General features: G+C 32.5%; 2 protein-coding genes across 3 annotated transcripts; one reads left to right on the top strand and one right to left on the bottom strand.

Annotated features, from left to right (window-relative positions):
- Window positions 1–3,545: 3,545 nt before the first annotated feature.
- Window positions 3,546–4,160, top strand: LOC108473653 (probable transcription factor At2g01370). The gene has a single exon (XM_017775373.2). The coding sequence runs from the start codon at window positions 3,546–3,548 to the stop codon at window positions 4,158–4,160; it is 615 nt and encodes a 204-aa protein (XP_017630862.1).
- Window positions 4,161–4,847: 687 nt separating this feature from the next.
- LOC108473724 (cyclin-dependent kinases regulatory subunit 1-like) lies at window positions 4,848–6,430 on the bottom strand. Of its 2 annotated transcripts, none has more exons than XM_017775483.2 (4): window positions 6,278–6,430; window positions 6,033–6,179; window positions 5,836–5,896; window positions 4,848–5,245 (listed from the first exon to the last, which is right to left on the bottom strand). In XM_017775483.2, the coding sequence occupies exons 2-4, from the start codon at window positions 6,083–6,085 to the stop codon at window positions 5,093–5,095; spliced, it is 267 nt and encodes an 88-aa protein (XP_017630972.1). In that variant the 5' UTR covers window positions 6,086–6,179; window positions 6,278–6,430; the 3' UTR covers window positions 4,848–5,092. The 2 variants fall into 2 exon arrangements, with proteins under 2 accessions (XP_017630972.1, XP_017631053.1); XM_017775564.2 differs by having other exon boundaries at window positions 6,033–6,160; window positions 6,278–6,415.
- Window positions 6,431–12,597: the final 6,167 nt, after the last annotated feature.

The following is a 12,597-nucleotide window of genomic DNA, read 5'->3' as shown; positions in this document are numbered from 1 at the left end:
CCAAGCCATCATCCTCTCCCCTCAATTCTCTCTTTCACTCTCCTACTTTTCTGGCTCTCGACCCCAACATGGGTGAATTGGCCTTCCTTGTTGTAACAGCCTAATTTTCAGTGGTGTCGGAACAGTGATTCGAGATCACTAAATCCGACAAATGAGTAGGAAATATTATTAATTTAGTGAGTATAAGTTAAATGTGAAGTTAGGAAAAATTTTGAAATAGTGAAATGTACAAAAAAATATATATATTAAAATAATTAGAATTGAAAACGAGGTATCGAGACCTCGGGAATTTTAAATTGAGCCATAAATATTTTTATAAATATTTATGGAGTGTTAATAAGTTAGTATTAAAGTTTTGTCAAGAAATTTTAAAGTACTGATAGCTAATTGAACAAAAAGGACTAAATTGTATCAAATGCAAAATTGTGGGAAATGATTAAATAGCTTAAATGATAAAAGAAAGAGGGTTTAAAAGGCAAATAGACCCAAGGTCTATTTGGCTGGATGGCAAGAGCATGAAATCACCAAGAAAATAAGGGCAAAATTGCAAAATTGCAAAATTTACTTAATAAAGCTAAAACTAAAGTGGAATTATCTAGATTTCTCTTTATTTTTCTGCATTCTCATCAGAAAGAACACCATGGAAGAGTTCCCTTAAGCTGGTTTTTCATATTTTTACTGCAATTAAGTTAAATTCTTGATTATTTCTTGAAATTTTTGTATTTTTGTGACTTTTATAACTAGGTCCATTTGTTGAATTCATTAGTTCTTGATTCTATGAAAGAAATTGAAAGTTTCTATGAATATGTGCTCGAAGTATATGATGATTTGACATAGAATTAGAGTTTTAAATTGTTTATATGCTGATTTTATTAGAATTGAATAGAAAGTGAATGTTTGGGACCTAAATTGTAAAAGAGTTTGAGGTTAGAGTTTTATGTGGAAATTCTGAATTTTAATAGTTATGAAATAACTTATAATGTCTAGGAAAAGTATTAATTGAGAAAATTAGTTTAATTGATGGGTTAATTAAGTAAGAACTGAATTGTATGAACTGTGAAATTTGGGGCAAAATGAAAATCAACATTTTACACTAAAACAGTTTTGGACAGCAGCAATAGTCTAACTTTGAAAAATCTCCAAAAATTTTATAAATCTAATTAGAGGATGAATAAAATATGAAATTAAAGCTTATTGAGTCTAGTTTCTTATAGAAGAAACGGTGTAAGCAATGGAATTGCAAATCATGAGATATAATAAGTTTTGTGAGACAATGTCAGAATGATTTCGGGTTCCCCTGTTCTAACTTTGGAAAATCATAAAAAATTGGAGAAAAATAATTAAGGGATTAAATTTATATGTTTAAAATCATTAAAGAGTCAATTTTCAATATAAATAAGCGGGAACATCATCCGAATCTCGTACGATGAGATAATTAATTCTTAGTTAAGAAGGGTCGGAACTGTCAGACAGCAGAACAGGGGCAACTTTAAAGAATAAACTGTACTTATTGGATAAACCAAAAATTCTTAAAATTTTATGGTCATAAGATAAGTAAGTCTAGTTTCAGGGAAAATTAGCGGATCTTAATTTTGAGTTCTGTAGCTTAAGATATAAATAATTTAGTGACTATGACGCAAATGGACAGTTTTGAATATACATAAGTAAACAGTGAAATTATTGATAATGTTACTTGTTGCATGTTATATAAATTAAGGATGTAGAATGGAGAGGAGGAGGAGGAGGAGGAAAATATGTATGAATATTCAGCTAGCATGGCTAATTTGTATGTTTTAGGCTCATGGACTAAATTGAATAAAAGTAAAATTTTATGGGCAATTTTGTAAAAAAAAGTTAGAAATGACTAATTTGCATGAAATGAATTATTTTATTATTTAAATTACAAAATTGAATGAAATTATTAATTTAGCTCAATATCGTGGAAAAACATGTTTTAAGGATTAAATTGAAAAGTGTTGAAATTATGAAAATTCTGATATTTTATAAAATTCATAGGTTGTTATCAATTTGTGTGAGAATAACGGCTGGAAATAAGGATTAAATTGAAATAATTTTATTTTATTTTAACCTAAGGATGAAATCATCATTAATTAAAAGTTTAGGGGTAAAATGATAATTTTGTTTAGAGCATTAGTTGAATGTATTATAACATGAAATAAATGAAAACGACGATCAAATTTCTTTATAAAGATCCGGATGACTTGAATACGAGATTTGAACGTGGAAAAGAAAAGATATCGGATTAATAAAATATCTGATAAATGAATCGGTAACTCCGGTAATGCTCCGTAACTCTATTCCGGTGACGGATCCGGGTTAGGGGCGTTACACTTGTCACCGTCCTCTCCTCTTTTTCCAACCCCATTGATATCCTGCATCAACCTTGGCAAGTTAATAGGAAGAAAAATATTCCACAAAAAGCTTGGTGAGTTAATTTAACTTGTCCATTACAGACAATGTAAGCAGAAGGTGAGAGAGTGCATATGTTTCACATTTCAGCAGTTGTTACAAGCCATCACTCATCATGGTGCAGAAAATAAAGTGAAAATGTAGGTCAGCCCCCATTTAAAAAGCATTGATTGTTAATGGACAACACTGCTGAAATGAGCCCAACACCACGCTACTTATTCAACCCAAAATCTTGAGTTGCAGTTGCTTCTGCTTTCTTCCATTTTGTATTGCAAATGATAAAAGCGGAAGGAATAGAAAGAAAACAACTTAAAATCACTCCATCCTAGTCTACCTTTGTTAAGCCTAACCTCATCACCAAAGCATGAAAGTCTTTCACAAATCAACAAAAACCAACACAATTTTTTGCTTTTTTAAGGAAAGATTTAAGAGAGTGATGAAATATTGAAGCCACTCTCAATGATTACAGAAACCATGATATTGGGCTCTTACGTGTGTTTAAACACCCAAATTAAATGGGGTGGACCAAGGTGGACGCCTTCTCCTCACCCCGATTGGCTTTTACCCATTATTGATTTTTCTAGCTCAATGTAAAATTCTCTTCAATATTTAATTCAATTTGATGCTTAGACAAAACAATCCAATGATTAATTGTCACATGTAATACTTAATAGGGACAAATATAAAGTTCAAAAATCAAATCGAATATTAAAATCAAACTGAAAAAACTCAAGGAATAAATAAAGTTAAATACCAAATTGAAAACGAAAGTCAAAATCAGATAGTAAATAGTATATTAATCCTTTTTTAAGTTACTGTTTACCCAAAAATAAAATATTAAATTGTTGTTAGAGGGAGGGATTTCGGTTGAATGGCATAAGAAATTAGATTGTGGTTTCACCCATTCATCAACTCAGAAAAGGATTGGCGTAGGTTCATTTCTAGGGATATTCAATTTCTAGGAATTTTTCCATTTAATTAAATGATATAGTACGAGTAGGAAATTAGTTTCAGAGTCCTCCCCCCCCCCCCCATCCATTCCAATTTCATTAGGTTTTCATTTTTAACAATAGAAAAGGAACTGTCAATCCTCTGTAGATCTAACACACTGAGCAATGTCAACTACCCCTCCTTCCACCGCTCCAAACGGCCGATCCAGGGTTTTCAGCGAATCAGACGAAATCCAGATCCTCAAATGTTTAATCAGAGCCACCAAATCCATTCCTCCGCCCATCACCACCGTGGGTACCTCTACCATCAACCGCATCATCAGGCGTCTCGACCACAGGTTCACCGTCTCCCAGATCACCGACAAGATCCGCAGGCTCAGAGACAAGCACCACAACCATGCAAGGAACAGAGCCCTGGTAAGGAACCATCACGACCGGCGAATATTCAAGCTTTCCAAAAGAATTTGGGGCAAGAAAGCAACACCCAGAAAGAAGAATAACAAGTCAGAAGATCAAGGGGCTATTGAAGTGGGAGGTGATGGGGTCGAGAAATTGGACAAGTTTCCATACCTGGTGGCTGAATTTTCCAAGGTTTTGCCCGAAAATGAAGTGTGGAAACAGAAGATGAAGAGAGTGGGAGAGGAGAAGTTGAGGAAGATGGATCAAGAATGGGTGATGTTGAAGGTTGAAGAAGCTAAATTGGTGGCTAAGAAGGCTGAATTAATACAGCAGCAGATTATGGAGGTAATGGGGGGAAATGGGTCCGCAAATGGGGTTTAATTACTTTCTGACTCTTTCTAGTTGGGTTATGTTTTTATAATTATAATACTTGAATTTTGATGCTTGGTCGGGTATGGAGGATTGAAGTGCACAGGGAGGAACAAGTTTGGGGTTTAACAATGTTTTCTTGTGAGGACCCCATTAATCCAAAATGTTGTAAATGAAGTTGAAGAGTATGATTTCCGGATTTTCATTTCAATCAGTGATACAAATGCTGGATGCCATTTTCATTTTACCTAGTTTTTTGTGTTTAAGCAGGTAGCTGCATTTTTTCTCAAGTGAAATTTTGTACACTCTGTAGCTTGTGAGTTTCTTTTGTTAGACTCTTTTTAGATGGTGCTGGTGTTACTGTTTTTAGGGCACATAAACAGTTCTTAATTATCTTTTTCCTTCTTTCTACGAAATGGGAAAGAGTTGGTCAATTTGAGTTCCTTTTGGGTACAAAAGAACCTTTCAAGGAGGCAGAGAGAGGGAATAGGGTTTTTTCACAAGCTCAAACCTTGGTTTTGGTAAAAAATATGTTGATATACAATCCTTTGTTGTAATTATATTTTTAGTTACTTTTATCACTTAATAAAACATTATCGGAGTTGAGTTTAAAAACTCGCTTTTTAGGCTTTTAATCTAGTAACTTATCTCAAGGGAAGATTTAACACAGAGAGATGGAATTGCAGAAATCGATCAAACTTCAACACAAACTTTTAGCATTTTAATTATATATCTAAGAATGCAGAGAGTACTAATGACGTACATTAGGTCATCAGAAAAGACAGTAAGAAGCAACCAGCCTAAACATGGTAATTCTCCACAATAGAGAACTATATAATAGAAAACAATCCAGGAATTCCATTACATCCAAACTGTTTATGCAGATATAACCATATTCGGGTTTTCCTCCCTTTTTTCTTTCAAAATACCAAAAGCTATTTTAATTACTTGGCAAGCATAGCTTGCTGAGCCTGATTCTCCTGCTGCTGCTGATAGTTAAGAGGCCTCCTGAATAACATGATGTGTGGTTCAGGACGATGAATAGCATAATGGACCCAACCACGACTCTGCTGTACTCCGATCGCACGCCACTCATTCTACAACAAGAACATGTACCAAAATCAAACTTGGATAACCCAAAAACTAATGAAGATAACAGCATAATACTACTAGCTTCAAACCAAAGCAACTATAGACAAAACAAACCATAAATTGCATATCTCTAATGCTTTGGAAAAACAACAATAGATGACATTGAGCACTATATACATTCAAATCATACACAAAAACTGTGCCAATTGGTGTAAATATACCGCACACTATATGATAAGCGTCACAAAACCAAGAAATCTTAAGCTTGTGCTACATATGAGCAAGTATAGGAAGACTTAAGCATGCTTTCCTTCAGTACAACATTGGAATACTGTTTATGCTTACTGATCTACTTCAGTAAGACCCAAACAGTGAATGCAATGATTTGGCATATTGAAAGCCAATTATGTTCATGATTCATGGACAATCAAATCAGACCCGGTAATTGTGGTTGTAAGTAATTCGTTTTCAAATTTAATCATTCATAGGGGTTATTAAACTAAACAAGTTCTGAATTCAATTTTGAAACTAAACAAAAAGGCAAAATGAACAACAATGATATGTCAGTAAAACCCTAAGAAGCAAACGAACATACTTCAGAGAGGAGGCGACTCTTGGGGAGAAGTTTTGCCACTTCAGGAGGAAGAACAACATGCCTGTATGATCGCCAAAACAAAAGAGGATTGCAAAAAAGGTATTTTAAAAAAACCATCAAAACCTAGCCTTCTGAAAATCGAACAGAATGAACAGGAGAGCAAAAACCAGTGAAAATGAAATGAAATTATGTGTTACCTGTATTCGTAAGTATCATCGAAGTATTTCTCAGAGTATTGAATTTGACCCATTATTTTGATTTTGTTAAAAGAGACAACTGATTTTCTTGTTCCGATAGTGATCCAAGTTCAATTTCAGGATTCGATCTGCAAAAAGCGAATCAAACTGAAAAGGGCAAAAAAAAAAAACAGAGAAGAGATAAATAAATCATCGAAGATTATACAGTCTTTCATTTAAAAAAAGGGGGAAAAAATTGGGCGTACCTTGAGAGAGAGTGAAATGAAGAGAGACGGAGAGCTGAGATAGGATTGGGAAACTGGGATTATTCAAAAAAAAAAAAAAAAATTGGAGAGGAAGGAACGAAGGAAGTGAGGTATGATTAAAATTCCTTTATGGCTTTTAAATAACTAAAGAAAAAAAAAATTGAATTTCAAATTTTAAATTTCTCCCGCTTTTTGGAAGAGCAATAATAAATAATCGCTTTATCTTTCCTTTTTTACAATAAAATTCAAACTTATAATGTCAAGTTGCTTATCCTAGAAAAGTGTTTATTTAATTTTGGTTTTTTCTTATATATCAAGCAAACAAGGTAAAAATTTAAGGATGTATCTTTGAGCATAATAATTTGTTTAATTTTTCTTTTCTTAGTCCTTCAATTTTATTTTTGTCAAACCGCTATATAATGGATGAAAAATTATAGAAATTTCTATTAATTTTAGAATGGTTTGATAAATAATAAAAATCTTAAGGTTAAAAAGACCAAAAATTGAATGATGTCTAAAATAATTTATTTTGTAAAATTTAGAGCCCAAATTAGTCATTATGCCTAAAATATCTTACATATGAAATTATTTAGTGATAAATCTAAAAACTACACATTGACTTTGGTTTAATATATAATTGTATAAATGAACTTTGATTTTGTGTAATTTTATTCATGAAATTTTGATTTGATTCAATTCTCACAAATTTTAATATGACATCATTTTATGTTTATATATTGCATAAAAAATAATTATATTTACCCAATATAAAAATAAATTGATGCCTTTATTTCTTGAAAAGTGTATGATTGAATTAAAATTAAAGTTTCATGTATATAATCGCATCAAATTGAAATTTATGTATCAAATTGCACATTAAATTAAAATTAGTGTGTAATTTTGAGATTTATTCCAAAAGAAAAAATATGTATATGGTGAAGTTGAATTCCATTTCATTAATATTTTTCAATTATTATGCATGCAAGGAAAAAGGTGGAACAGGTTTGAAGTTTGCTTAATATGAGATTAAATTATGAAATCATACGAAGGAAGTGATGTTGCGGACAGGTTTGAGATTTCCAAAAATTGCAAATTTTGCTTTGACATAAAAAGATACGGGTTTAATTGGAAAGCCATGAAATGAAGATGTCATTTATTAAAAAAAAATTCAAAAAAATAGAAGAAAGTATTGGTTTTTAGCTTTTATACTAAAGTAAATATTTATTTACTTAAATAATATGAAACCAAAATTAATTACCAAAATATAATGAAATTTATAGTGAAATGGGGGAGGGGGCACCAAATCAGCATTTTCGTTACTATTTCTGTTGGTAGTTATTTGGGGCTCAAATTCTCTCTTGGAGGTAATTTACTTTTAAATTTAAGTGTGTCAGTAACACTTTCACTTGTTTTAGACAATCAATATGGGTGGAAGATGTGACTGTAGCATGTACAAATAATAAATAATATTGAAAGTTAAAAATATTTTTATAAAATAATTAAAATATGTTTTAGATAAAAAATTTCAATTTTAAAATTAATTTAAAATTATTTAGGATTTATTCAGAGTTGATTGGAAGTGATCAAAACTCAAAATGGGGCCAAGAAGGTCTAAACGAGGCGCAATGTCACGATGCGGCACTTATGACGTTGCAAAGAGACTAACTGAGTTATAAAGTAATTACGTAAAGAATGCAAAGTCACAACGTCGAACACTGAAGCCGTGGCGTTGCCATTTCATGGTCCAAACGTGACTCAATGAGTACACTCAAAATACTTCAAAATATTTTTTAAAGTCCCTTTATTCATGATGTACACATAATATGCTTAGAGATCTCTCAAATATATACAAAAATCAATGCAAAACATTTTAAAATCACAATCAATAATCTCACAGCAGAGTCACTGTGCGTATCATTGATTAACCAAAAGAAGAATAGGATAATGAAATAATATGTTGGGCTGAAAAGCTTGAATATAAGCAACTTCAACTAAAAATATGTGGACACTCTAGTACATGTCACAACTAAAAATATGTCACTTTTATACTCTTGTAAGTCTCGATGATAGTATGATGTCCCGGTTTGAGACAGGCTTCAAGACTTCTTGAATCAACAATCTACGTATAAAAACAACGACGCATTAACAAATAATGCTTAAAAAGTTCAAATGAAATTCACGATACTTAATTTGTTAGAGATGAGCATACCAAATACCATAAGAAAAATAAACAATACCATTACCAATCACAACTACAACACATAAGGCAAATTAAGCATGAAAACTTATAAACGTGTCAATAATTTCAACTTTCGTTACACATGTAACATAGTAAGGCATGTATAATCATTAATCTTTCATTCAAGTCTATATCTCAACCATTTTGTATTCATTTGCAATGGTCAAATATTTATCTAAATAAAGCTTTTCACCCAATGTAACCTTAGTAAAATGGACTTGGACACACAAGAATCCATCACCACACCAAGAGTGCTCGTGAGACATAGAACTACACCACACCAAGACACATAAGTGCAAAGCTCGAAGGCATCATGTACATCCTTCCACCACACCAAGATAGTCTCTGAAGAGAAAGTGTACATTCAATGATCCGTAACAAATGCTAAACCATCCAATGATATGATATAGCCCTAACTCTACAATAAACCGTACATAAATGTGCCTATGACCCTAATTGGCATGTCAATCGTATCCTAACATTCCTTTCAAGTTTACATAGACACAAAAATCAAAAGAGCATTTACAATTAAGTTTAATTGTGCATAATTATAACATTCATAAATATTCATGGTTTCCACTTTACAAAGCTCATTTGATTTTCCTATTCTTTCAACACATAGCATCATAAATCTAACATACATTCACATTATGAAAGCCAACCATACCATTTGTACACATATAATATCCCATTTCAACTTTCTCATTGCAACAACTATTTAATATTCCTTTTTAAGCATACAACCATGTTTTCATGTTACCTTGACTATCATGTCAACTATATTGATTTTATTCTATATTTCCACATTCAAATAACACATTTAATAAATTAAATAACTAGCATACACAACAAGATGACAATATAGCAAGTTATTATTGGATCTGGTGTCCTAAGTTTAGTATTTTCGTCTATGTACACTTGTAATTTTTTTCCGAACAGATTGGTTAATAAAATAATTCTTGGATTACATTAATACTTTTTATATTGTTCTCGTGTGGTTTTTGCATGTAAAGAAAAATAGAATCAAATAGTAGTTCACTGATTGTCTAATGTTTAACTGATACTAAGCAGTATTACGTGGTCGAATCATAATACGGAAAGACAACTTGTATTAGAAACGAACATAAACATATCCTTAGCCTAATCGGAAATGAGCAAATTGATTGAAAGACTAATATGTCATCTATTAAGCCCAATGAGGGAGATGTCTTTTCTTGGGCATCGAAACGGATGACTCCCAAAAAATAGAGACATAGATATGACTGACTGAATTAACAGTACATTGGACTGGACCTAAGAAGAATAGATCTTGAATCCATTTATGGATTTATTCACTTATGACATTCATAGTGTGACATACCTAAATCTTAAGTGGGTGATAGACTATGCATGTGTGACTCGTATACTTTAATGTAAGTAAAAGTCTAAGTTCAAATAGATAAGAAACCAGAAGCTGGTGTGTTGGGTATACAACTTCTGCAATATGTAACGTTATTCACAACAGTGCAATTCATAGCCCAAGACATGGGTAAATGATATCCTTTCATTAGCATTACATGGTTGATGAAAAGTAAATGTGGTCAGGGGTCGTTCGTCTTTATGATAAATGACTTGATTACTATTTGATAGTAATTGCCTTTTCATGAAGGAAAATGTAATGGCTATCATGAGATAAAATAAGATCATGTTGGAAGAACATATATTATCCCAAAGAGATTAAGGATATCCTATGAGGGTAACACACTCATAACAAAGTCATTGGACGAACACTAATCAAGTTGCTTTCGTAATGGTATGTCGTTGGGGAAAGCTCCGTCACGATACTATAGTGAAATGACTTTGTGACTAAATGAGTTTATAATTAATAGGTGAAAAATTGGAACTCAATTATAAATCATTTGAGCCCAAATCGCATATATCTAGTCGGTCTCTCTACTAGCTCGTTGAAACCAGAAATGAATTGCGTGTTGAATCAAATGAACAGAAATAGATAGAAATGATGGAAATGAAAATAAAAAAATGGAAATATTTGGAAATGAATGCGATTTTCTCCAAAATGAAAATGACATGGAAATGAATTTATAGTTTTCGAATTAAATGAAATTCGAAAATAGAAATAAATCATTTTGATCATAGTAAACCCGTTGAATATAAAAATATTAAATATATTTTCTCATAGATTCTTTTACAGTAAAGTCATCAATATTTTAAAGGAATTAGAATTGGGTTGAGAATATTATTTAATTAGGAAAAAAAATTGAGATGTTTATTTTGGAAAATAGAAAAATAAATATCGAGTTGGATCGAATTATAAAGTATTTGTAATTGGACCCGATATAGAAGATGCCCAAAAGCCCATAAGTTAAAAGGGAGGGATGACAAACCCCAGTAATTAACTTGGGTTCTCGCCCCCTATACTTCTAGTTAGACTAGTGATCGCGTGATTCGTAACAAGTAATAAATATTTATAATGAAGATCAAACTTAGACTAACTAATATCACGATGTAGGCAAGTGTACCTATCGAACAGTAGTATAGTTTTAGCAAGACCGGATTGTCGAACCCAAAGGAACTAAAAGTACTAGTAATAACTGTCTTTTTATTATCTAGCCTAAGAATAATGGTTTTTGTTTTAATTAACTAATTATCTAAACTAAGAACGCACAGAGAAGAGAATTGGGGAATTGTTTTTGAGAAAATCGATTGACTTGAGACAATACCTAAGGAAAAATCCACCTAGACTTTACTTGTTATTCTGGCTCCGAACCGGACGATTTATTCATTCAACTTGTTCCGTAGAGACCCCTAAGTTATGTTATTATCCCTATTCAAAACTAATAACGTTTGATCCCTAGACTGAATAACCAAGACTTTTCTCTAATTAACACTCTAGGGTTGCATTAACTCGATCTATGGATCCCCTTATTAGGTTTCACCCTAATCCGGCAAAATCTTGTCACCCTATTTCTAGGCGCGCTATCAACTCCACTTAATTATGACAAATGTACTTTTAGACAGGGTCTATTCCTCCTCTGAATAAGAGTGTGTCTTGAATCAGTATACTGGGATATCAAAACAAGAATTAAAAACACATAATTAAGAACAAGTTAAATATTTATCATACGATTCAGAAAATAATAACAAGATTCGTCTTAGGTTTCATTCCCCTTAGGTATTTAGGGGTTTAGTTCATAATAAAATAAGAGTACATCTCAAAAGTATAAAAATAACAAAACATAAAGAAAACTCTAAAACCCCTAAAGGAATTCTGAGAGAGATCTTCAGTCTTAGAGTAGCTCCGGCTTTTGGGATGGATCGTTTGGCTTTCTTCAAGTAATTCTCGGCGTGCGGTTCTGTACTCCAAAAAAGTTCTGGAGAGAGCGGCCTCTTTCTAAGTCATACTTAGGGTGTTTATATAGGCTTTGGATTGGCTTTCTTCCTCCCTAAGTATCATTTTCCGTGTAAAATACAACTCTTTGAAAAAGGGACACGCCCGTGTGCCACGACCGTGTGACATGATTGCCAAGCCGTGTTCGATCCGTTAAATTGCACACGGCTGTGTGGGTCAATGGCTAGGCCGTATGAATCGTGAAAGCCTTGGTCGACACCCTCAAAAGACACGGGCGTGTGAGCTGCCCTTGTGGCAAGGCTTAGGCTGTATCATCTTCTCGATTTGGTCCATTTTGTCCCTTTTTTTGCTCCTTTTGACTCTTAGTGCTCTCCTGAGTACAGAACATGAAATAACCGGATTAAGAGCACCAAAATCCATAAATCTAGTAATAAACATCCATAAGTATACTAGGTATTTGGGGTAAAAATATGTATAATTTGGCGTTTATCAAATACCCCCACACTTCAGCATTTGCTTGTCCTCAAGAAAAACTCTCATTTACTGCTAAAATTCATTCCTCTCAATCACATAATCATTATTGATAATGTTTCAAGTTATTCCACAGAAAATCATAAAGTGAGAATTCAACTATAGGGGCATTAAAAGCCTCAAACAATCTAAATCGAATATTTTGATAATAAAATCATAGGTAATCTCCTTCCTCTAAGTAATTAACTTTAGTCCTAAATA

The sequence above is a fragment of the Gossypium arboreum genome, chromosome 7 (assembly GCF_025698485.1).
Source record: "Gossypium arboreum isolate Shixiya-1 chromosome 7, ASM2569848v2, whole genome shotgun sequence".
Lineage (NCBI taxonomy): Eukaryota > Viridiplantae > Streptophyta > Magnoliopsida > Malvales > Malvaceae > Gossypium > Gossypium arboreum.
Note: the sequence above shows the minus strand (reverse complement) of the source record. Positions and strands in the feature narration are given on the sequence as shown.

Coding starts and splice junctions, on each gene's coding strand:
- LOC108473724 (XM_017775483.2), bottom strand. CDS start 6,085: ATGGGTCAAATTCAATACTCTGAGAAATACTTCGATGATACTTACGAA. Junction 5,897..6,032: donor GATGATACTTACGAATACAG/GTAACACATAAT, acceptor GCGATCATACAG/GCATGTTGTTCTTCCTCCTG. Junction 5,246..5,835: donor AGAGTCGCCTCCTCTCTGAA/GTATGTTCGTTT, acceptor TTCTTGTTGTAG/AATGAGTGGCGTGCGATCGG.
- LOC108473653 (XM_017775373.2), top strand. CDS start 3,546: ATGTCAACTACCCCTCCTTCCACCGCTCCAAACGGCCGATCCAGGGTT.